A 25,623-nucleotide genomic window follows, 5' to 3' on the forward strand; every position below is an offset into this window, starting at 1 on the left:
CACAAAAATATATCAGCTCATTTACAAAAAAAAGAATTTTCTTGGAGCTGAGGATCAAAATGTAACACAAAAGCTACATTTGAATCTTTTATTTGATTCAAAAATGTGAACTTTTATCTCAAATTTACAAAAATGACTTCCTGGCATTTCAGATAAGAACCAAATGACTGAATGAACATTTTTGAAAAAAGAACCTTTTGAAGTTAACACGTTTTAGTGTTCACCATGATGAAATTGGCATAGGAGTGGTAACATCGCCACAGCAGCTTTTATGACCCTGGGACAGAATATTTCTTTCTATTTCCATCCTTTCATTTCAGTCGACAAAAAGGGTTGTAGAGACCGAGTGTAAGAACCCGCGGGACTCACGGAGGTTAATCCGCGTCTGGTCCACGTGACTTTGATCCTCTTAGGGTGACCGCTCATCTCGCCTCAGCCTTGGGTGGACAGAGATGGCGAGCGGCGGGCAAAAAGTGGTGCTGATCACCGGGTGCTCGTCGGGCATCGGCCTCAGGATGGCCGTGATGCTTGCCAAGGACCACCAAAGGCGTTACCACGGTAGGTCAATTGGTTTTTTTGCTTTCCCAGGGGCCTTAAAAGTGCGCAACGTGCCTTGCGTCCACATTTAGCGATGTATTTTCCAAAATGGATTCAAAAATATTTTTCCCTTACATTTTTTTCACATAATGCCCTATCATAACAAGGTGGGAAAATGTTTTTAGATGGGTTTTTTTTTGCAACTACTCTCAAGCCAAGAAATGGCTCGTTGACGCCAAAAGATGGGAACCCTGAGAGTCTTTTTATTATGTTTGTCGTCAAATGTCATTAACTCTGTTGTATGCTTTTACTGTTGTGCGTGTCGTACTGTTTTGTTTGTTTATGTATTCTCGGACCCCCATTGACATCAAGCGAAAACTAGCCTTTCAGCTAACTTGGGTGCACAACATTTATTCAAATGTTAATTCATTTACACCCTTTTCCCCCAAAAAAAAAAAAAAAAAAAAGAATTTAAAAATCACAATTTGAATTAACAATAAGAGTAATATTTTCAAATATCTAAATCTATACTAGAGCCTTGCTGATGATACTTATTAAAGTTAACATGTGATTGAGCATCCGCGTTGTTATTTTACAGCCAAATTCCAAAATGAGTTCAATCAAACTTTCATCTTACAAAATTCGGCACCTAATGAATGCCCCATCGTGACAAGTTGGAATCAAGTTTTGGAAGAAAAACTCACTAATATTTTGGTCTCGTGGTATTAAATAAGACCGCAAAAATAGTGATCAAGTTGTGATGGAAACTTTATTATTACCTTATTTGATTTCTATTGAATTGAAAACATTTTTCGAACATGATCGCTTCATAAGTGGTTGCCGCACAATAAGGACACTTACGTCACGACAGCGGTGCACTTAAGAGCGTTACAGAGGTCACATGGTTACGTACCGTAGATTATGATTCGTCCATCCGTCCGTTTCCCGAGCCACTTCTCCTCACTAGGGTCGCTGGCGTGCTGGAGCCTCTCCCAGCTATCTTCGCGCGGGAGGCGGGGTACACCCTGAACCGGTCGCCAGCCAATCGCAGGCTGGCCACCGTAAACAAACAACCGTTCGCACTCACATTCACACCTACGGGCAATTTACAGTCGTCAATGAACCTAGCATGCATGTTTTTGGGATGTGGGAGGAAAGCGGAGTGCCCGGAGAAAAGCCACGCAGGCACGGCGGGGAGAACATGCAAACGAGGCCGGGGATTGAACCCCGGTCCTCACAACTGTCAGCCAGACGCTCTAAGCAGTCGTCCACCGTGCCGCCAGATTATGATTATGAATTAACAATAAGAATATTGTACAAGAACTAAATCTGTACCAGAGTCTTGCGAGAGCTACACCAGGACTCTGATTGCTAATATGTAAACGAGCACAGAGTGCCGATGCATTCGCATTCGCATTTTATGTTGCAGCCATATTCCAAAATGTATTTCATTCAAATTGGACCGTAAAAGTTCTACACACACAGTAATGCTCCATCATAACAAGGTGAAGAATTGGTTGTTTCGTGGAGCTAAAAGAGCTAAGCAAAATATGAAATGCTGAGATTCCATTGCATGTCAAACTTACTGTATCATAATTGTTAGAGATTGCATCTTTGTCACTGCTTTAGACATCAACTTCAGCAATATCATATAACGTTCGAGCAATTATCGTCACATTTTGTAATGTTGAGCAAAGGATTCACACACCTTCTGATGTATGAACTGCTCACCTTTTGAATGCAAAATGGAACGAATCCTCAAGCCTATCAACAAAAGAACCCAAAACGACATAACTTGACTCAATTGTTAATAACCCGCTCATCCTTATTAGTCTTTTTCCTATTGAAGTAGTTGTCATGCACACAATAGAGACACTTAACTTGTGACAACAGCGCACATACCTTGTTCTGTAGGCCATAATATGAGCAAAGGGAGTCTGCTTAGGCTACTTTGGGTTCTGTTTACCATCGAATACCAACCAAGAAATCAATCACCACTTTGACTCCATTTACTGTGTGCACTTCTACTTACTATTATTTTCGGTCATTCCCGTGTCAGCATGCAGGAATGTACACAAAGCGGGGAATCCTTCAACCCGCACACCGGTTGAGCCACTGACGCTCTTTCCATGTACCTGCAGCTGACGCTTCGTCTCTGCTCTATTTGTCAAAAGTCATTCCCACAGTAAATCGTCAGGAAACCTTGATTGTTGCTAAAAGTGTTGAAATTTCAATTCATAAGTACGTTTAGATGATTGTATGCTTGTCGACCAGGCAGAGCACATTGTGCAGCATAGCGCTTGCTTTGCTGCTAACGGGAGTGTTCAAAGTTGTGTAGTGTATAAAAAGTCTACACACCCTGTTCAAATGCCAGGTTTATGTGATGGAAGAAGAAAAGAGACTCCATCGTTTTCATACTTTGTGACCCATAAAAAAAAGAACGAAATCTTTGCAAGAGGGGGACTAAGCACAAACAACTGAAATCATGCGGTTTCACACCTTACAACTGGGATGTGGTTGTGTTCAGAATCAACATGGGAATCAGCACACCCCTGCAACCATTGAAAAGTGCCTCTGATTAACCACAAAAAAACACTTCGGCAGAAGCCAAACACTGACTGCAGTTTGGAACTATATACTTGGAAAGTAGTACACCAGTATCTTTACCTTTACCACTTCTAAAGCAACCTATTAGCATTGTTCAAAGTACTGTACTGCTATTGTCACCAAGTGTCATTTTTTGCATTAGCAAGTGTTTAGTCAAATACATTCATATAATAGATACTTCATTTCACTGTATTTCTCGCTGGCACGGTGGGCGGTAGGTTGATTGAAGACTCTGAATTGCCCGTAAAAAAAAAGTAGCAGCCAGACACTTTCCTTCTTTGCCGTTAAAAAAAGTCACAGGCCTTACGAGATTTGTTGTTGTCAAGCACGATGATGGTTTGAACTCTTTGAATTTGGAAGGAATCTCTTTTCGAAATGAAAGAGCTGAAGCCCAAATGTACCACTTTTGTTATCGTCCCTTCATTTACTCCACCCGCAGTCATAGCTACGATGCGAGACCTGAAGCGCAAGGACAAGCTGGTGGAAGCTGCTGGGGACGCGTACGAGAAAACACTCTCTCTGGCCGTGCTGGACGTGTGCAGCGACGAGTCGGTCAAACAGTGTATCGACACCATCAAGGATCGCCACGTCGACGTCCTTAGTGAGTCATCTCAACGCGACGACCGGTTCACTGACTCACAGGAAACGCTTCAGACTGAGGTGATCGGGTTCACTGACTGGAGATAGCAAACTGATTAGAAACACCACACGCTCAGATGACTCCATTAAATCAGGTGAATCGGGAAGCAGGGTCATTGGGAGAAAAAAAAAAATGTTAACTCACAAGAGTCAGTTGAAGTCAGTTACTTCAAGGTCTCACCAGAACCACCACACTCAGACGATTTAGATCGCCTACTTAAGTGAACGAACCGAAGGCATAGGTAGGGTACTGAAACTCAGAAGAGTCAGTTGAATCGAATGACTCAGATGATTTGTTTCACTGACTCAAGTTAGCAGCGTCATCAGAAACACCACAGACTCCGATGAATTGGGTGCCTGACTCAAATTTAGCATACTCAACGGAAACACAGCAAATTCTGATGATTTGGTTTTCTGATTCAGGTTAGTGGACTCACAGAAAACACAGTAGCCTCGGACAAATCCTGAGACAGACTCAAGTTTATGTGTGACAGACCCCATCCACAAAGATACAAATTAAACAGTTTTGGTTGTATTGGGTGCGGTGTGCTCTGATAATCTCAACACCTAACACTCCACAGATAAAGATTCTGTTCCACCGCCGATTTACAAAGAAGTCCTCCGAGACAGAAATCTCACGTGATCTCACAAAAACGAAGAAGTGCAGGTGCTCCCTGGTATGTGCCGATGTTTGCCGAGTGTTGCAGAAGGGCGTGGAAGCGGGAGTTTTGTAGAACGGCCGTGTCGTCGATAAAAATACTTGCTTTGGAAAGTATTCTTCTTGCCATCGGGGAACCCACTTATACAAAAAAAAACAAAAACCACATTGGGTTTTATTTCCGCCCACTTGTTGCTCAGTCAGGCATTTGATCGGTTACATTCTGTTTCACGTCACAATTTACGGCATGACTGTCGGATTAGTCGGCTTTCCCCACACAAAGATTTTTGGTCGTCAACATTGAACACGTTCAATATTTAGGATTGTCGGCCCCAACCCGTTTCGGACCCTACTATCCAGATCAGTCCACTCTGAGCACACCTAAAACCAAAGGATGATTTTATAGGATAATCGTTCAAATAGTTTGGCGTTCGACATACTTGGTCAGGAAGGGGCAAAAACATAGCGGACTTACCGAACACCCCAGACTAAAATGATTTGCTTCACTGACTCAAATTAGTGGACTGACCAAAAACACCACAGGCTGAGATGATTCGGTTATTTCGGGTGACTGACTCGAAGTAGTGGGCTCATCGCACCCACGGAGAACTCAGATGATGACCCACCAGAAAACACTGCTGACTCACTTGAATTGGGGGACAGACTCAAGGTAGCGGTCTCACCAAAAACACAATGGCCTCACTTGATTCATTTGAATTGGGACTGGCTCGGGTTAGTGGACGTGGATGATTCAGTTCACTGACTGGAGTAAGCAGACTCACCGAAAACACTACAGACCCAAATGTTTCAGTAAAATCTGGTGACTGATTCGCGTTAGCGGGCTCATCGTAAAACCCTACGGCTTCATATAATTTTGTTCAATTCAAATTTGTTAACGGACTCTGGAATTTGTTTTACTTACTCGAGTTAACGGACTCACCAAAAACACGACAGACTCAAATGCCTCAGAGAATCTGGTGACTGATTTGAGAAGATTCAGTTGAATGGAGTGACTCAGATGATTTGGTTCACTGACTCGAAGTAGCTGAGTCATCAGAAACACCACCGACTCACATGATTGGTCGAATCTTGTGACGGACTTGAGTCTAACCATCCATCCATCCATTTTCCGTACCGCTTATGCTCACTAGCGTAGCGGACGTGCTGGCGCCTATCCCAGCTGACTTCGGGCGAGAGGCAGGGTACACCCTGAACTGGTCGCCAGCCATATATATATATATATATATATATAGACAATCAACCATTCACACCTACGGACAATTTAGAGTCTTCAATTAACCTACCATGTGTGTGTTTTTGGAATGTGGGAGGAAAGCGGCGTACCCGCAGAAAAGCCACGCAGGCATGGGGAGAGCATGCAAACTCCACACAGGGAGGCCGGATTTGAACCCGAGTCCTCGGATCTGTGAAGCGGATGTGCTAACCAGTTGTCTGCCGTTCCACCCTCAGACTAACCAGAGACTATAAAATTAATGTATCCAACTATTAGCAACCACGATCATTTTGTTTTTCCCCGACTAGTCAACAACGCGGGCATCGGTCTGGTGGGCCCACTGGAGAGCATCCCCATGGAGGAGATGAAGAAGGTGTTCGAGACCAATTTCTTCGGCGTAATTCGGATGATTAAGGAGGTGATGCCGGACATGAAGAGACGCAAAGGAGGACACATCATCGTGGTCAGCAGTGTCATGGGACTCCAAGGTAGGCACCTCCCAAAACTGCATTTAAGAACACTGGGCTTTCTGATGTCCGACGATCGGAAAAGTGCATCGGAGCTCAAAGTCGTGACATTTTGCAAAAAGCAAAACTCCCGACCCTTTGAAGGCCACTGACAGATATGCAATGAGGAGGGAACGGCAATCTGTCAACTCGTGGCATTCGAAAGGTGCTGCTGGAGTTGTTCCCAAATGTTATTGAGCCCAGGCATGCGGAAATAATGAGCATCTCGTTTAACTTTACTCACAAATGCATTTACTTCGTGGGAAATCTCGGCCTGTGTTCAATTGAACACTAATCAATGATAGTGTTGTATTCAAAGTAAGAGGTGGAGATACAGGTTAATTGTATCTTAATCCCATCTAGTGGAAGAGCACAATTGCTCAAGTATGCAATTATACGTCACTTGCATATGAACAGAAAAGCAGATTCAGAGCAGATAAACAAAGATTATCTGTAATAAATATACTTTTCAGTTGTAAATACAGTTCATATTGGGTTTGTTTTTCTTGACAGGAGTTGTCTTTAATGACATCTACGCGGCTTCTAAGTTTGCCATGGAGGGCTTTTGCGAGAGTCTGGCCGTGCAGCTGCTGAAGTTTAACGTCACGTGAGTGTCAATTTACAGTACAAGTCAGGCGTTCTCCAAATGTCGGGGGCCAGAGGAAGGCATTTTTCCAAGGACCAATAATTCTAATGCTAATTAAACATAAAGCTCATGTGTACCCGTGAATGTAAAATAAAACATTTCCATGTCAAAAATCACATTACAAAAAGAAATTCATATTCTTAGAGAAAAAAGTTGTACTGTTATGACAGTTGTATAGTTCAAGAAATAAAAACGCTGTAATCTAACGATATTAAAGTTGTATTTTTCCTAAATAAAGTCAGTAAAGTCAAATTAAACAAGGAATCCTTTTATTCTTAAAAAAAAAGAAAAAAAAAGACTATATTAAAAAAATTGCCTTTTGTTGTAAAAAAAAAAACAAACACTTTTTTCATGCAGGGATGTCAGATATATGCGATGATACGTCACAATCGTATCAGAGCTTTTCAATGGCCTGCAGCCAAGGCAGAGAGGAGTCATTGATTTAGTATGTTTGTTTTACTGTCATGAAGCAAGCACGCACTTTTTTAAATGGTACGACATCATTTATCGCAGATGATTATGCGGAGCCCCAAGCTACGGCTCGGGGACCCCTTATAGTCCTCAGAACTCGGTTTGAGAACGACTGTAATACGCAATATGGAGTTGTGACCCCACAGCGTCACGTTTCATCCTCAGGTTGTCGATGATTGAGCCTGGCCCGGTTCACACGGAGTTTGAGGCCAAGATGATTCAGGACGTGCGGCGGAAGGAGTACCCGGGAGCCGACCCGGACACGGTGCACTACTTCAAGAACGTCTACCTGCCGTCTTCTGTGGACATATTCGAGACGCTGGGACAAACGCCGGACGACATAGCCAGAGTAAGTCCCACCCATGTTCATCCCTGAAACCACGCTTTCCCGTTCTCTTGGGAAGAAGTAACCAAGTACAAATACTTCATTTAATTCATCTTTTATTTTGGACGAAAGTACATTTCAGAGTCTGTATTATTTTTGTACCTGTACTTAAGTAAATGAGTTGAATCGGTAGTTGTATTTGAATCAGTCTTTTTTTTTTTTATCTGTGCGTCTGCTTAAATAAACCAGTCGTGAGTACTCTTGCCACCTCTGCTGTTCTCACAGTGCACCAAGAAGGTGATCGAAGCCAGCAGCCCTCGATTCCGCAACCTGACCAACCCCTTGTACACGCCCATCGTGGCGCTCAAGTACGCCGACGAGACGGGCGGCCTGTCAGTTCACGCCTTCTACCACATGCTCTTCAACCTGGGCCCGCTCATGCACGTCAGCATGACCGCCATGAAGTATCTCACCTGCGGCTGTCTGAGGAGCCGCACTGTGTCGCCAAACTAAGGAAGCATATTGACCGCTGACTTACACTGAATCAACACTACATTACCATTAGGGGTGAAAATTGTGAAAATGAAATGAAAATGCACGACTCAGGGGCCGTCAACCTCATTGTAGTTATGGTTCTCCTCAGAGGGCCGTTATGACTGTGAAACCATATGGACATCATATTATTACATATACACAACAAATTGATGGATAACTAGTTTTGAACTCGGAAGTGAAGGATAATAGTTTGTTCCACTATTTTTCAAGGTACGTACCGAACTGTGATTTTTGGCTCAACGTTACACCCCTATTTGCCATAGACTACTGCATTTACATGCTCATCAGAAAAAAGAGATTCCCCTAGTAAAGCTAGTGTTAATTCATTGTCATGCCATATTTTCTTCTGTACATACAACTGCTGAAATAAACAAATCACTTCAATGTTTTCTTCATTTGCTGTCGTTTGAACAATACACTGACAACCAAACTAGAATGAAGGTTTTTACTGACTGGCGCCATCTTGTGGACTTGTAGGAATTCAGGGGTTATGCAAACATTTCAATGTTGTTTGTTTCTAAGGAAAGTCCAGTTCATTGCCTTTCTGTGACTCTTCCAGTCTCTGTGTTGCAACTTGCTGATGACATTCTAAACTCAGTGGCCACTTCCTTTAAGAATATCCTGAAGGCTGTCAATGGTTAAGTACTTTTGATCAGTTGTGAGGTGTCGTCTTGGTCTCATGATGTCAAAATGTGGACAGCATGATGAAGAGGACTGCTTAAATACCAATTCTAACTTAACTCAAAAATGGCTTGGCTCAAACGCCTGTAAAATTGTTCCAATCAGCTCCAGTGTAAGAAAAAAAGCAAGTTGTGCAAAAAAAAAAAAACAACTGCGGCACTGAACAGTTGGACGTGCATTCACAAGTTTAAACACGACGGTAAAATTCAGTTTAGCTGGCTGTAAAGGTCACGGTACATTTTACGCTCATCATGGAATTTCACCCTCAAGCCCAATTGAAGTGAGTAGTGTCGTGTATGTTAACTACATAACTGAGAAAGACTTAATTATTAATTAAATATGTAAACCTTTGCATACTTAACTCACGGTGCCAATAAAACCACTCAGCGTGAACTTCCTACGACGCTACCTTGTCACATATGAAAATTCAATAATGATAAAAGTTGACATTACCGAGATTAGTTTAGTTTTAGCGTTCGACTTAAAAAGGCGGCCACGGTTAACTATGTCAACCTTTTTAAGTCAAATAAACAAGATCATATTTAAATTAAATGCTATCTTGTTTGTTTATTTTATGTGACATTTCACCTTTTGTTTATCTATTTTTCCTCATTTTAACCTATATCAAACGCTGTATTGGAAGTTTCGCGGTAAAGTCTAACTTCACTAGAGCTGCTAAAACTAAAACGCTCCCATTAACTGAATTGATTCTGGCAGGTCGTCCTGTTACTTGCGCTGATCGAGTTGTAGGAACTCGATTGCTTTCGCCGTCGCGGTGAGTGCAACGCGTAAAGTCCTCCGCCATGTTGCAGCGGTGAATTTTGTCCGTGCTTGCCAAGAAAGCGACTCCGGGCCGGGGAAGACGGTGAGGAGGACCCAACTTCGAAACTATAGCAAAGATGCCTCCTCGGCAGGTGAACACCTGACATTTAGTAGTAGCGCTAATGGTGTCCACGGTGAGAGGTGCTGTCATTTCAGACGTCACAGGAACGACACGTTTGGCAGGTGGGAGGATTAGCAATTTAGCATCAACACGATACCGTATTAGCAAGTAAGGCTAATTGCTACATAGCAGGTGATTTAAACCCCAAGTGTGCTCGTGTCGTTTTTGTTTGTTTGTTTGTTTGTTTTTTTTGTTGTTTTTTTTTTTTTTTACTGATGGACTTTTTAATGTCACTCTCGAGTGACTAAAGGATAGCAATTAGTTTTCACAAAAGGTGTGATTCAATAAAGTATCTCTTTTCCATTGTTAGCTGTGTTTCACTTTCACGACAATCTTTTAAACTCCTGCATTTGAAGATTTTTGAGTTTTCTGTGACGTCCCACTTTCCGTAGTAAAAAATAAATTTCAGACGTAAGAAAATATTGAAATATTAGCTTATATAGCTCATGTACAACTTTCATTTTCATCGCATTTAATCATTTAAATTCAAAAGATACAAAACGAAAACTGTAAATGTTTGTATTTTTACAATTTTATTTAAATTATAATTGCCCTAAAATAAAATTAAAATGCAATTTCTGGTCAACATGTTTCAGGTCTGTAGTAATCCAAATAAAAGAAAATATTAGCTTATGTAGCTCATATACAACTTTCAATTTCATTACATTTAACCATTTAAATTAAAAATAAATGCGAATTAAAATGTTTGTTTTTTCTCTGTAGTAATCCAAATAAAAGAAAATATTAGTTTATGTAGCTCATATACAACTTTCAATTTCATTACATTTAACCATTTAAATTAAAAATAAATGCGAATTAAAATGTTTGTTTTTTCAAATTCAATTTGGAATTAAATTGCAGTTAAAATGTAAAATTCGTGGTAATTTCTGGTCAACATGTTATAGGTTATGAAAGTATGTGTATATGGAGCTCATATCCAGCTTTTGTTTTTTTTCCACTACATTTAACATTAAAAATACAAACAAAATAGTAAAATATTAAAATGTTTATATTTTAAAATCCAATTTAAAATTAAATTACAATTGAACTACATTTGTAAATTAATGTAACAGCTGGTCAACATTTTCCAGTAATAAGAAATCCAAGAAAAGGTGAAAGTAGTTATTTCCAGTAGGCTTTACACAATCAGAATTTTTGGGGCCAATCACGATCAGATCACGAGTTTTAAAAAAAACAATAACCGATCCGATCACAAGATGGAGCAACGTGTCTATTTAAATGACTTGTTCATTTACTGTATATACTTGTGTACTGTATACTGAGTATGTTCAACAAAAGTATTCTCTATTCAGGTCATGTATTCTAATCAGTCAGGTCAAACCAACATTACAACATGACAAAAATAATGGGTGGTAACTTACTGTAATAAAATAACTTTATTGTAATTAAATGACTTCACTCACACCAAAACATTAGAGCATGATACGACAGAAGGGCGGCATGTTTACGTACAACCGTTGGTGCTAGCACTAGCTTGCTAGGCTACATAATGTTTTGTTGCCTGCTTGCAAGCCGTATCGTATTAAAAATACGTGAACATACCTCAAGCAATCCTTGAATTAAAGTACTCTCCCGAGCACTGGTGACCACCAACACACGTTTTTCCACGTTCTGTTATTATAATACACAGGGCGCGATCCGTTGTTGCTGTCGTCACCATGGTAACAAGTGTATTTGGTCGGCTTTTGAGTTGACAAGATAAAGCCCAGTGATCGTAAAAGACGGGATGTGTTGGTATCTGAATACAAGATTTTATTGCAGTAGTCTGACAAAGTGCAATCGTGAAAGAGCAAATATGTCTTATAGTCTGATCCAGGCATTACGTGTTGTCTGTCTCAAACGTGTTGTCTGCCCCTCACCGCTGACGTTTTTTAAAAAAAAATAACTTTATTGGTGGTCAAATATTTACAGTACTACGTCAAAAGACACGCGACAAGGCTAAAAATAAACTAGCTTTTGGATTCAAATATACTGTATACGATGGCGACTCAGAGTAAATGTCTTTTGCGGAGCGCCAAATTATGACATTAAAGCCGATCAGCATCAAATTCTAATTATCCTCCGATACCAATCAAGCCGATCAGATCGGTGTAAAGTCTAATTTCCAGCTTTCATTTTCATGACATTCAGCTGTTTAGATAAAATAAATAAATATGAATAATTGCAACTAACAACATGCACTGCCAGTCCTCCATGTTAACATGAATATTTGAATTCAACAGCCGTCAGTGACAGTGAATGAGATAAATATTCATTCATTCATTCGTTTCCCATACCGCTTATGATCACTAGGGTCGCGGGGGTGCTGGAACCTATCCCAGCTGACTGGGCGAGAGGCGGGGTACACAGTGAACTGGTTGCCAGACTATCGCAGGGTATGAGATTATTATTTGTTACTAAAAATTGAAACAAAATACAATTGAAGTCTCATAAATTACATACAAATTAAAAGAAATGACAAATCAAAGAAAAATGTCAAATATGTGTTTATGTACCGCATGTACTGCCTCCATTTTCATTTGAGTGAACCCATAAATCACCATAAACATTTGTCGGTACAGGCCAGGCTGAGGAGGATCCTGTGATGGCGGCGGCGGCGGTGGGCATGTCCGACCTGTCTGACGAGATCCTTCTGAACATCCTGCGCCACGTGCCTGTGTGTGACCTGCTTACCAATGTGGCGCCCGTCTGCCAACGGCTGCAGACGCTCTGCTGCGACAAGAGCTTGCTGGCACACGTATGCCTGTCCGAGGAGTACACGGTATGCGCATATACACACTTGACCATGCATTATGTTAGTGCACCTTGATGTGTGCTGCTATTTTGGATAGCACCAGAGTAAAAATGGGAACAACGGTGTTGTAGCGTATATGGGGGTTAGATAAAAATGTCATTCATTTGGAAAAAGATACGAATGAAGGTAAACGCCTGCGTTCACTTCCGGGTTAGTCCGATTTACGCTTTAAAGTGAAAATCAAGCTAGTTTGTCTCGTAAAGGGGCACCATGTCATTTTTTTATATATATATAACATTTAGGAGAAAGGGACGACAAACCTTTTATCAGTCTCGTAATCTAAAGGTTGCTACATGAATTAGATAAGAGTTCTCGATAACCAGAGGTCTTTTGGCGTCCTGGCTGAGCCAGTCTTCGGCAAGTTGGTTGAACGAGAGCCACCAAAACAAAAGGGGCTCCGGGCTTGGTCCCCCCCCCCCCCCCCCTTTTCACCCTCTAGGGCCAACAGGGAAGATGGACCGCCTCTTAATGTTACTTTTCCATTTTAGGATTATTTTGCGGTTTAAGACCAGTGGGATAAAATCTGAATTATTGGATTTAAGATAACGAGACCATTTTCCAGCCTTGTATTGCCACGCGCACATCCTCTTTAATCCCTGTAACGAATGTTTCAATTGTATATGGTTGTTGAGAACACTGTAATATTTGCAATGTGGCATTTGTGTTGTTTGGGGTGAAACATCTCACCCGGTTCAGTTGACAAACAGATTTGACATCAGACATTCTAATTTGCTGAAATACAGTCACTAGTGGCGCTATTGCGATGGTACCACTGGTGGCGTTCATGCAAAATTCTTGAAATATTATATAACATTCAAGTCCAGTGAAGATTCTGATTAATTAATCCGGGATTGCAGTAGCCTCCCACTACCTGTGGGTGTCGCTAGTGCTCCTTCTATTGTCCCAGATAGAAAGAACAAATGTCACTGAAAACAGCGAGAAAAAGAAGTCTCTGAGGCTCTTCAGGATGACTGGGAATGGCTGGTAATTAATTTAGCGTCCGGTAGAGAAACCAAATGTCTGTGTCTCATCTTTGATGAGCTACTTGGGAATGGCTGGTAATTTATTTAGCGTCCGTGTGCGAAGTTTAAACCTCCCATGCTTCTTCTTTGATAGACAAGCAAGGTTTTCCTTAAATGTCTTGTGTACGCAGACTGACTCAGCGGGCAGCCGAGGCAGGTATGCGGAACCAGCACGAGACTGGGGGCGCTGGGTGTCATCTTTACTGGCGTGTCCATTACAGTGTCTATAACAGTTACTGCCTGTTTTATGTTTGATTTTTTTTCCTTGTGTTGTCTAATTGAGGGAGGCACTTATTTTTTACATTTCCTATTGGTCACTTTCGACAAACCTCCCCCCTACCTTTCTCTCGTGCAGATGGACGATCAGACAGTACGCCACACGCTGCGGCAGCTGTCCAATCACGTGCAGTCCCTGAGCCTTAACGGCGTCTACTGGCTGAGCAGCGGCGCGGTGGATTCTGTGGGCCGCTGCAAGGCAGTGACGCATCTGGACGTGAGCGGGTGGCGGCTGACGGCGCTGCGCCTCTCTCGCCTTCTGGCCTCGCTGCCCCTGCTGCGCTCGTTGGCCTTCGACGTGCAGCCGGGCTTCGATGCCGGCAAGCTGGCAGGAGAGGCGGTGGACCGACTAAGCTGCCTGGCCGAGCTGCGGCAGACGCTGCTGACGCCCAGCTACGGCGTGGTACCCTGCTGTGCTAAGCTACGCAAGTAAGGACCGCGCAGCAGTTATGCTGCCCGAAAACCGTTTGGGTGTCATTTATATACTGTAGTTCAGGGTGGATTGTGGCCATCCTAAAACGTTTCTTTGAAATTAAAATGTTCAATAAAAAAATCAATTAAGTTTTTTTTAAAAGTCAATAAAGATAATAAATATAAAAAATATATATATATTTAATCATTCAAAACAATTAAAAGTAGAAGTTAAATTCAACTGCAAAAATGAAATTACAATTGCAAATGTAATTACAAGTAAAAACATTTTATTAAAAAGGAACATTTCAATTAATTAAAACGTTAAAGATGATTTGTAAAGGCAATGTTTTCAGTAACTTAAGCGTGAAAATAAGTTGAAAAAAAAGAAATACAAATAAATAATACATAAATGTATAGAAAAATATTTACAAATTAAAAGTAAATATCAACATACAATTCCAAATTAAAAGTTAAACATTAAGTTCAATTAAAAGAATTTAAAGTTTCATTTAAAAATGTTCTCTGTACATGCAATGTTTTCAAGAAATGTTAAATGTTTTTTAAAATTCTAATTCAATAGAAAATTAAAAGGTCTCTCTGTATGGGCCATGTTTTTAAGCAGAAAAAATATGCAATACCTTCTTCGCTGTCATGCAAGTATAAAAATAATTGAACTATTGTCTTGTGTGTTGTTAGGCTGATGCTGCAGTTCGACATCTCAGACGTGACCAGGGAGGGCATCGGCGTAAGCTGCCACCTGATGGTGGGCCAGAGCAGTGTACCGCACTACGAGCAACTGGAGGAGTTCAGCGCCCGACTAGCTCCAGGAGAGGTCACTTTCCATCCATCCATCCATCCATCCATTTTCTGTACCGCTTATCCTCACTAGGATCGACTAGGGTCTTTGGGATAAGGCGGGGTCCACCCTGAACTGGTCGCCAGTCAATCGCAGGGCACATATAAACAAACAACCATTCGCACTCACATTCACACCTACGGGCAATTTATAGTCTTCAATCAACCTACCACGTATGTTTTTGGGATGTGAGAGGAAACCGGAGTGCCCGGAGAAAACCCACGCAGGCACGGGGAGAACACGCAAATGCCACACAGGCAAGGCCGGATTTGAACTCGGGTCCACCGAACTGTGAGGCAGATGTGCTAACCAGTCGGTCACCGTGCCGCCAGGTCACTTTCCACACAGTAATTAGATTAACCTCAATATTCACTTTTATGACTTAAATAAATACAAAAAAACCACAATGCTTATTCATTCTAATAGTACTATAAGATGCCACGAGGTGACAGCTTCCTGTTCCCCCTTCCTTATGTCTTCAAAGGCTCAGTAAGTGTAATCTGTTTTACAACGCAATATGTATGCATAAATTAATATAAAAAATAAAGGACATAACAGTTAATTTCCAACAATACCCTTAAAATGCAATGGTTGTCCTTAGGTGAACCAGACGTTGCTGCTACTCTACCTGGCTGTGTTCAGTGTTCACATTCCAGAGCGCCTCCGCGTTTTCCTGGTGTCCGTCCCTGGCCCCAACCCGGCCCACTGGTCCGCCGCCCCGTCACTGGCCCAGAGCCTGGGCCTCCGTGGTGATCTGGAGGCCCTGCAGTTGCCTCGCTCTTGGCTGGACCCCTCGTCACTGAAGCAGGCGCTAGAGGGCAACAGCCCCAAGCACCTGAGCTTCAGCCGCTGCCCTGCCCTGTGGCCGCAGGTCAGACAAAAAAAACGCATATCCATACACTCACAAGTGAACTAAAGCATCAACTAGGAATAGGATACAGTGGTACCTTTCAACTTTAATTTCTTCTGTGTCCAAGCTCATAACTTCATTCATGAATTCGTATATCAAATATATTTTCCAAGTATAAATTAATTGAATGGCAATTAATCCATTCCAGCTCCCCCAAAACAGGTTTTTAAATAAGAAAAATAGCAATATATAGTGTTTAAAAAAAAAAAAGCAGAATGTAAAAGAGATAAATTGGTGTGATAACGTGTAATTGCTGCAGGTGCTGTCGTATTCGTGTATTGAATGTGAGTCTTTAAGGAGATTGATGACAGGAGCTGGAGCAGGTACAATGTGAGCGTCTGAGCATGAGCTATGGCCTACAGCAGCTCCTTGCCTATGTTGTCATTTTGTATTTGTTGTGTTGGACTGTTTGGCCAGGTCAACAAACAGCTAAAAGTGCATAAAAAAGGCAAAAAAGTCTCGGTAGTAATCCAAATAAAAGAAAATCTTTGCTTATGTAGCTCATATACATCTTTAATTTTCATTACATTTAACCATTTAAATTAAAAATAAACAAATGGCTAATTAAAATGTTTTTTTCAAAATTCAATTTGGAATTCAATTGCAGTTAAAATGTAAAATTTGTGGTAATTTCTGGTCGACATGTTGTAGGTTATGGAAAGTATGCGTATATGGAGCTCATATCCAGCTTTCGTTTTTCCCACTACATTTAACCTTAAAAATACAAACAAAATAAGAAAACAGTAAAATGTTCAGTCCTATCTGATGGTCTACAAAAAGGTCTCATTGCCAAGGTGTGAGTCAAGACACTTCTCATGATGGGTAAGAGCAAAGAGCAGTCTCAAGACCATTGCAAAGCAAGTGTTGCAAAACATAACGATGGCATTGGTTACAGGCGCATATCTAAGCTTCTGAACGTTCCAGTGAGCACGGTTCGGGCCATAATACGTAAGTGGAAAGCCAACCATACCACCATAAATTTGCCTCGATCAGATGCTCCTCCCAAGATTTCTGACAGAGGAGTGCAAAGAATAATCAGAAAAGTTGTCCAAGAGCCAAGGACCACCTGTGGATCGCTTCAAAAAGACCTGGAATTAGCAGGTACTGTTGTCACAAGGAATTACTCACTGTTTTGACTAATGCACTCCGCCGCCATGGCCTGTAGGCACGTTCATCACACAAGACCCCATTACCGAAAAAGAAGCGTGTCAAAGCTCGTTTAAAATTTGCTGAACAACATTTGGACAAGCCATTTAAATACTGGGAGAATATAGTCTGGTCTGATGAGATGCCATAATGCACACCACGTTTGGAGTAGAAATGGCACTGCACATCACCCTAGAAACACCATACCAACAGCGAAGTTCGGAGGTGGGACCATGATGGTGTTGGGTCTGCTACGCAAGTGTGGAAAAGAAGGGAATTTGATTTAATACATTTCCAGATCTGGAAAAGACTGTTACAAGTTACAACTCTCTATTTTCTAAAACATACAACTAATATCAAAAAAGATATACAGATTGATCCGTGTATTTTTTAAAATTATTTTTATATTTTTTTAAAGGCGCTAGGAAGCGCAGTTAAAATGTTTGTGTGTGACTCCATAGTATTATACCATGGGCTTGGTGAATACTCGATTCTGATTGGCTCAGAAAATGCAGGCGGTTGTTGTTGTCGTTATTATAGTTATCAGCTTATAATGTACACCATTCGAACGTCTCAAGTAGTTACATTGTTCCAATACTTTTTTTTTTTTACAGCACTGTATTTACTAAAATGTTTAATTATTTGAAATTGTTTTACCAAAAAGTATGGAATTTAGAAATTGCTAATGTGTAGGAATCCTGGCAATGAAAGTGTAATATTTAGGATGACATTTTTGCTCCTCCGTACTCCTCGATGGGATATCTAGTGGGAGGCGCTAATGTAAACAGAGAAGCGAGGATCGAGGTTGTGAGATGTTTGCAAGTAAAGAAATAAGATTTAGCCTATGAAATGTTCTCTGTCCCGATGAAATGAAACTTCTGCCCTCACTTCAACGTTGTTCCTTGGCCACAAGAAAAAATCAACGAATGCCAAACCATGACTAAGCGGGTATTCACTGGAAAGCTCTTTGGCTTTTGTCTGTTAAAAGAGCAATGGAAATAACGTTTACTTACTTACTTACCTACTTACTTTCCAGGTTTTCCAGTCACTGCTGGAGGGCGGCGTGCGGGATGCCTCGCGGCTGCTGAGCCTCAACCTCAGCGGCATCAACCACGTGCCGTACTCGGAGTGTCGTGGTGCAGATGACCAACTGCTCCCTTCCAACATGAGCCGGCTGGCATCCAGCTGCGTCAACCTCCGCCACTTGAACTTGATGCACACGCACTACCACCACGAGCACGCTTCTACCCTACCGCCACCCGCACCCCATTTGTGCGCCAGCCTCGCTCAACTCCAGCACCTTCGCTCGCTCACCTTAACCGCCTGCGCCCTCTCGGACGGCGTCCAGTCACATCATAGTGCCGCGCAGAACTCGTCTCCCTTACTTCTGCGTGGCTTGAAGAAGCTCCCTCGAGTGGGCTTCCAGAACTACAAAGTTGGCTCGGACGTGGGGAACCAAGGTGGGTAGAGATATGCTACATTTACTTTGTTACATTTGCTCAAAGGGCCCATGCCATCACAATAATTTCTTTTTTTCGACTCTTTTATGCATACCACAGGGCGTGAGTCAGTGACTTGGTTTAAGTTTTACATCTATGGGGATTGTCGATTAAATGCAATAGCATTTAAACACCAAAACGCCTTGCAGATAACAGGATTCAAAATCACTGACGGTGTGACGTAGTTACGCCAATTAATATTCATGTCAATACCTGCCCACTTTGCGGTTGGTACCCACCCCTTCAACGACAACATGGCATTTACCGGTGTTAAGCGAGCGAGTCTCAGCCATACAAACACAGTCTACATTCATATGGGTTAGGGTTAGGGTTACCCTAACCCTAACCCTAACCACTATGTTGTGTTTAACAACAGTACTGTATTTCTAAATTTGAATGTATCTGTGATGGGTGAAATAGATAAATCCCGGCAGGTTCAATTTACATGAATGGGAGCGAATGATGAGCATAACCTGAAAATATCCCGCCCTCTCTTTGACTTTTCACCACATCCCCTGGCAGATCACATTCTCAATTAGTGGGCCGACTATCCGCCGCTTGGTGAATTAGGCTTCACAATAGTAAGACGTTGAAGGGCGTGATGTCACTATTAATGCTTGGGCGCTCCAAGCTTGTAGACACTAGTAGATGCCTTGGTATGGACCAATCAGCTGTTTTCCATATTGAAATTGGGAAAGGGGAGGGATCCAGTCAGAACAAAGCTTATTTACATATTGTATATTAATGACAAATCAATCAGACTTTATTTCTAAGCATTTTTCATCCAAAAAATATGCAACACAAAGCGCTGTACATTATTAAAATATAAATCAAACCTGACCGCTACTTGTTGACAAGGACACTGACATGCACACACGCATCAAGGTTAAAAATAATACCTTAATGACCTAATAACCTGAGGCTGAGTACAGAGCATCCAGGTGAAGAAACACCATCTCGGGGAGCCGTCCGCACCGGGACCAGACCATAGGCCGCGGCCACAGGCCCTCAGGACACAGCCCCCGGCGCAGGATCACAACAAACGGCCCATCATAACTCCCAGTGCAGAGGACATTTAAAGACTAGTAAACGAAATGTAGTCAATCCTGAACCACAGGGAAATCCAATGCAGTGATTTTAAAATCGGCATAACGTTCTCCCGCGATCTGGTCTTTGTAAGGACACGTGCTGCCAAATTTTGTAGTCATTGTAAAGTTGAAATACTCTTTTTGGGAAGACCACAAGCAGGGCATTACAGTAATCACTCCGATTAGTGATAAATCCGTACATTAGCGTCTCTAGTCTAAAATAACACTCTGGTTTATCACTTGTGGTGAGGTCTTCAAAGAGAGTTTTTCTCTTTGGGCCTCAGGACCGATGACTAAAACATCAGTCTTATCCTGGTAAAGATGGAGAAGGTTCCGTGCCATCCGTTATTTGATGTCTCAAATACAATGAAAAAGGGCATCAATTGGACTGCTGTCATCAGGAGACACAGATGTACAGGTGCATATCGTCAGCGTAGCTGTGCAACTTCACTCCGCGCCTTATGATGACACTGCCAAGAGGGAGCATGTACGAATTTAATAATAAAGGGGCATACAATTAAACCCTGGGGCACACCACGTTACTTCATAGCCTTTTGAGGAACATGCATCTAAGCTTAGCATAAAAGTTCTCTCAGTTAGGTAGGTTAGAGTAATGTTTTTATAACATTTGTGTGCAGCACCAGAGAGGCCGACCAGATATTTTTGTCTTTTAAAAAAAAGGTGTGGTCTACCATACCAAAATCAGTCTTTAGATCCAGCAGAAACTATTTGTTTATTGTCATCAAGATTACCTCTAAAATCACTTAAAATCTTGACGCTCTGGTTTACCCTAAAACCAGACTGGTACTTTTCAGAAATATTACAATTTGCTAAACAATGAAAGGTTTTTGTAAGATTTTGCTTTAAAATGGTAAAGTTGATACTGCTCTATAGATTATAGATAATATTGTTAAATCTAAAGAAGGGGCCTTACCACTGCTGCTTTCAGCTGTTCCGAGGCAGTTGAAATCTGGCTGTTTCACCTGCCAACTAGAATAGCTTGAAAAAGGACATTCTGGGTATTTCCAACCCAAATTGCAAACGACGGCTTGTAACTTTGAGGGAGAGGGGGCGGGGGAACTTTAGTTGAGTCACTTATGTCAATGTACCACTGTACTTGAGTATTTTTTTTCCACTGAATACTTGCTTACTGTTAAGTAATCATTTGGAGCAGTACTTTTTACTCGAGTATTCTACCCTCCTTTGTCCCTAGGGGACACCACCTCAGGAATTAGCCAGCTGGCCGCGGGATGCCTCTCCCTGGAGACCTTGGAGCTTATCGGGCCGGGTTTCGTCTCCGCTCTGCCCCGCCTGGAGCCGTGCACCCGTGCAAGCATGGAGCCACGTGGCATGTGTGCATGGGCCAGGGGGGTGGGGGACGCCCACTTGGCAGCGCTAGGCGGGATGACGCGGTTGCGCCGCCTGACGCTAGCCGGCCTGCCCGGCGTCCTGAGAGGCACGGGTTTGGCCCACCTAGTGACTCAGTGCAAGGACCTGCAGGTCTTGTCGCTCGCCAACATCGGCACGCTAAAAATTATGAACTATAACGCCGCCCTGCTGGAGGCACTCAGACACTGCTCGCAGCTACGAGAACTCAGGTAACACGGATGTTACAATTTTCAGAGGGCCTTCAATGACATACTTGTTCTAGATTGTCCCAGAAAATTGAGACCCGAAGCCAGTTTCCCTTAGCAAGGTGGAATTTGGTAGCCATATCTATCATGAGTAGACCCACAAAAAAAGTTTAAGAAGCCATGCCTGAAAATGCACAGAAAGACTGCCATTTTATTTCACACCTGACATTTAAGGCTCATTTTGGCCATTTTTTCAGGGGTCCTTCCATGACAGACTGGTCCATTAAAAATTCATCCCCCAAAGCCAGTTTCTCTTGGCAACATGAAATTTGGTATACAGACCCTTTCCAAAAAAATGTCATGGAAAAGTTTATTGATTTCCATAATTCCATTCAGAAAGTTAAACTTTCATAGATTATAGATTCAGGGCCAGCCAATTGAAACAAAAAGTATTTTTGTTTATTTTTACATAATTTGGGCTTCCAGCTCATAAAACCCACAAAATCAGGAATTCAAAATATTAGAATACTGTGAAGAAATCAGCCCAAATTTTGCAGGCCATAAATGTTATAAACTGTCACACACTAATGATCTATTAAACTCAAAGCACCTGCACAGGTTCCCCCAGGTGTCATTAAATTCCCTCAGTTTGGTTCAATTGTCTGTTGGGTTCAATATGGACTTGACTGCGGACTTGACAACTAGCCAGAAGACCATCATTGATACCCTCCACAGGATGGACGTTTTTCGTCGTTGGTTTACGTCACTTCTTCTTTGTTTTTCGGCACTTCTTCGCAGCTGGAGGACGAGGCATCGAAACTGGGCACAGAAATGTTTAGATTTGAACTGTTCCGGGAGAACCGGAACGTTAGTCCCGGTTCCAATCGGTTCTCAATGCCCAACCCTATACATGGCCCCATTCATTCTTTCCTTTACACGGATCAGTCGTCCTGATCCCATTGCAGAAAAAACGGCACCAAAGCATGATGTTTCCACCCCCATGCTTCATAGTAGGTATAGTGTTCTTTGGATGCAACTCTGCATTTTTTCTCCTCCAAACATGACAAGTTGAGTATTTACCAAAAAGTTTTATTTTGGTTTCATCTGACCATACGACATTCTCCCAATCCTCTTCTGGATCATCCAAATGCTCTGTAGCAAACTTCAGACGAGCCTGGACATGTACTGGATAAAGCAGGGGGACACGTCTGGCACTGCAGGATTTGAGTCCCTGGCGGTGTAGTGTGTTACTGATGGTAGCCTTTGTTACTTTGGTCTCAGCTCTCTGCAGGTCATTCATTAGGTCCCCCCCATGTGGTTCTGGGATTTTTGCTCACTGTTCTTGTGATCATTTTGACCCCACGTGACGAAATCTTTGCGTGGAGCCCAGACCTATGATAAAAATTGCAGGCCTCTCATCTTTTTAAGTGCGAGAACATGCAGAATTGATGGCTGACTAAATAGATTTTTGCCCCACTGTATATGCGCCAAAAAGTCTAATGACTCAATGCCGGAAAATGCACTTGAAATCTGCCGTTTTGGTTCAAACCTGCCATTTTAGAATCATTTTGGCAGTTTTCCAGAGGTCCTTCTATGACATATCTGTCATAGCTTGTCCTAGAAAAATCAGTCCCCGAAGCCACTTTCACATGGCAACATGAAATTTGGTAGACTTATATCATGAGTAGACTCATAAAAAAGATTCTCAAGAAGCCATGCCTGAATATGCACAGGAAGTCTGCTGTTTTGAAAAGCAAATATTTTGTTTATTTTGGCCTTTTTTTACTCCTTAGGGTCAGGGATTAGCCAAACATCTTGTGTGTGCTGAAGTGTTTGGCCTGAATCGATTCACAGATTTTTTTTCAATCTGTTGTATTTATTGTGAATGGATGTGTTCAGGTTAGAGCAGCCCTACTTGAACGCCAACTCTTCCTTCTTTGATGCCCTCTCCTGCTGCTGCAGCCTGCAACGCTTCTGCCTCATCTCGCGCAACGGCTCTTTTGAGGCGGCTGCGGCTGAGTTATTCATGGGGCGCTGCAGCCGCGTGGTCATGTGCCACATGTTCACCGGCGGTACGTTGGTGGCCTGCCGGAATCTGCAGAAAACTCTCCTTGACAGGTCTGCATAAAAGTGCACGCTTAGGGCTGGGTGATTAATTGATTTTGTATGAATTAATTCCACTTTACTTGCCAGGACAGTTTTTTTTTAGTGTAAGCGGTTTGCGTAGTTTGAATCGCGTTCACATCAGCGTGGACGCGCTATCCCCCCATGAGCTGTAATTCTATTATTTCTGGGGGAGTAGATGCTACTGGGGGAAAAAATACAGTTGAAAAAAATTTGTATCAGGAGAAATAAAGCAAATGCCAGAAGCGGGAAAAAGAAATTTAAAACAAACTTTTAACATTGTTCATTTGTTTTTCATTGAAGAGGGGAGGGTGACTTCAAATCAGATTTTTGTGTAAAAAAATGTGATTTTATTTTTAGGGCATATCACCCAGCCCTACCCTTGGTGTAAATACTATTTGTAGGGGGGTAGTAATTTGATATTTTGTACATCCCTCTTGCAGGTTTTTACCTGAGCGGCCGGGCCTTTCTGCAGTCATTTACCCGATACAGCACGAAGACCTGCCTTCCGTCATCAGAGACATCCCCCTCACTCTGTTGGACAGCACCACCTTATTCCAGAGTCACGTGGCCCAGCCGCCGCGTTTGTCACCATGGTGATGACAACTCACAATACCTCCACGCCATTGGTGCTGCTGAAGTTTACGATCAAGAAGACTGATTGGACTCGTTTGTCCTGTTTTCAGCTCTTTCTTTTTAACCTTAAGTTGTGATGCTTTGAATGGAGATGTTACAGTGAGTTTAGAGTGAAGTGTTTTTTTTTTTTAAGAACTGCCATTTAAATTTTGCCTTTTTTTTTTTGCATCAAAAATAACATGCCACTCTTTTATAAGTGCCAAATTAAAGGATGTATTTGTTTGCAAAAATGTATATTGGACCTCCAATTCCAATAAATTATTATTTTTTAATGACTACCTGTTATTTCTGCCACCACAGTCAATCATCAGTCTAAAAGGAAAAATAGTTTTTAAAAATGACTTGAATGTTGCTTGTTTAAAATGTTACTTTTTGTCTTTTATGTATTTTTTTAAATGTCATTTCATTGCAATTTACACTGAACAAAAATATAAATCCAACACTTGTTTTTGCTCCCATTTTTTGTGAGCTGGACTCAAGATCTAAAACTTTTTCTACACACACAAAAGGCCATCCCCCTCAAATATTGTTCACAAATCTGTGTTCGTGTGCGTTTCTGTTTTGTCGAGATAATCCATCCCACCTCATATCAAGATGCTGATTAGACAGCATGATTATTGCATAGGTGAGCCATAGGATGGACACAATAAAAGGCCGCTCTGAAATGTGCAGTTTTATTACACAGCACAATACCACAGATGATCGAAGTTCTGAGGAAGCGTGCAATTGGCATGCCGAGTGCAGGAATGCCCACCAGAGCTGTTGCCCGTGAATTGAATGTTCATTTCTCTATCAACAGCCGTCTCCAAACGCTTTTCATACAATTTGACAGTGCATCCAACAGGCCTCACAACCGCAGACCACATGTAACCACACCAGCCCAGGACCTCCACATCCAGCACGTTCACCTCCGAGATCATCTGAGACCAGCCACCCGGACAGCTGCTGCAACAATCGGTTTGCATAACCAAAGAATTTCTGTCAGGAACCGTCTCAGGGAAGCTCCTCTGCGTGCTCGTCGTCCTCATCGGGGTCTGCAGTTTGTCGTCATAACCGACAGTGTGGCTCGACAGCATAGGATGGTGGTGTATAAGATTAAGAAGACGAAGGCAGAGCAGAGAACCATGTGGTGGAAGCTGGGAAAGGAAGTGGCTCTGGAGTGGCAGAGAAGTATGTTAGAATAATACAGGACATGTATGAGGGCGGCAGAACAGTGGTGAGGTTTGCTGTTGGTGTGACAGAGGAATTTAAGGTGGAGGTGGGACTGCATCAGGGATCAGCCTTGAGCCCCTTCCTGTTTGCAGTGGTGATGGATAGGCTGACAGATGAGGTTAGACTGGAATCCCCGTGGACCATGATGTTTGCAGATGACGTTGTGATCTGCAGTGAAACCAGGAGCAGGTGGGGGAACAGTTAGAAAGATGGAGGCATGCACTGGAAAGGAGAGGAATGAAGATTAGT

At 42.2% G+C, this 25,623-nt stretch overlaps 2 protein-coding genes across 9 annotated transcripts; both read left to right on the top strand.

Annotated features, from left to right (window-relative positions):
* Window positions 1-399: 399 nt before the first annotated feature.
* Window positions 400-8,562, top strand: LOC133476654 (retinol dehydrogenase 8-like). Its single transcript, XM_061770327.1, has 6 exons — window positions 400-558; window positions 3,584-3,745; window positions 5,984-6,163; window positions 6,695-6,788; window positions 7,464-7,647; window positions 7,909-8,562. The coding sequence occupies exons 1-6, from the start codon at window positions 453-455 to the stop codon at window positions 8,134-8,136; spliced, it is 954 nt and encodes a 317-aa protein (XP_061626311.1). The 5' UTR covers window positions 400-452; the 3' UTR covers window positions 8,137-8,562.
* A 457-nt stretch (window positions 8,563-9,019) lies between these two features.
* On the top strand, window positions 9,020-24,437 carry fbxl18 (F-box and leucine-rich repeat protein 18). 8 transcript variants are annotated; one of them, XM_061770328.1, is made up of 11 exons: window positions 9,096-9,139; window positions 12,116-12,198; window positions 12,385-12,584; window positions 13,995-14,344; window positions 15,026-15,161; window positions 15,612-15,674; window positions 15,787-16,056; window positions 18,278-18,701; window positions 21,042-21,426; window positions 23,302-23,520; window positions 23,970-24,437. In XM_061770328.1, exons 1-11 carry the CDS (start codon window positions 9,111-9,113, stop codon window positions 24,124-24,126), a joined length of 2,316 nt encoding a protein of 771 aa, XP_061626312.1. In that variant the 5' UTR covers window positions 9,096-9,110; the 3' UTR covers window positions 24,127-24,437. The 8 variants fall into 8 exon arrangements, with proteins under 8 accessions (XP_061626318.1, XP_061626312.1, XP_061626314.1 ...); XM_061770331.1 differs by lacking the exon at window positions 9,096-9,139 and adding an exon at window positions 9,607-9,864; XM_061770333.1 differs by lacking the exon at window positions 9,096-9,139 and adding an exon at window positions 9,655-9,773.
* The last annotated feature ends 1,186 nt before the right edge of the window (window positions 24,438-25,623 follow it).

This window comes from Phyllopteryx taeniolatus, chromosome 4 (assembly GCF_024500385.1).
Source record: "Phyllopteryx taeniolatus isolate TA_2022b chromosome 4, UOR_Ptae_1.2, whole genome shotgun sequence".
NCBI classification, from domain to species: domain Eukaryota; kingdom Metazoa; phylum Chordata; class Actinopteri; order Syngnathiformes; family Syngnathidae; genus Phyllopteryx; species Phyllopteryx taeniolatus.

Bases quoted from the DNA above. Each gene is read 5' to 3' on its own strand.
- LOC133476654 (XM_061770327.1), top strand. From the start codon at position 453: ATGGCGAGCGGCGGGCAAAAAGTGGTGCTGATCACCGGGTGCTCGTCG. The intron at 559-3,583 runs GTAGGTCAATTG...CTCCACCCGCAG, and splicing joins CCACCAAAGGCGTTACCACG to TCATAGCTACGATGCGAGAC. The intron at 6,164-6,694 runs GTAGGCACCTCC...TTTTCTTGACAG, and splicing joins CAGTGTCATGGGACTCCAAG to GAGTTGTCTTTAATGACATC.
- fbxl18 (XM_061770328.1), top strand. From the start codon at position 9,111: ATGGAATTTCACCCTCAAGCCCAATTGAA. The intron at 14,345-15,025 runs GTAAGGACCGCG...GTGTGTTGTTAG, and splicing joins TGCTGTGCTAAGCTACGCAA to GCTGATGCTGCAGTTCGACA. The intron at 21,427-23,301 runs GTAACACGGATG...GGATGTGTTCAG, and splicing joins TCGCAGCTACGAGAACTCAG to GTTAGAGCAGCCCTACTTGA.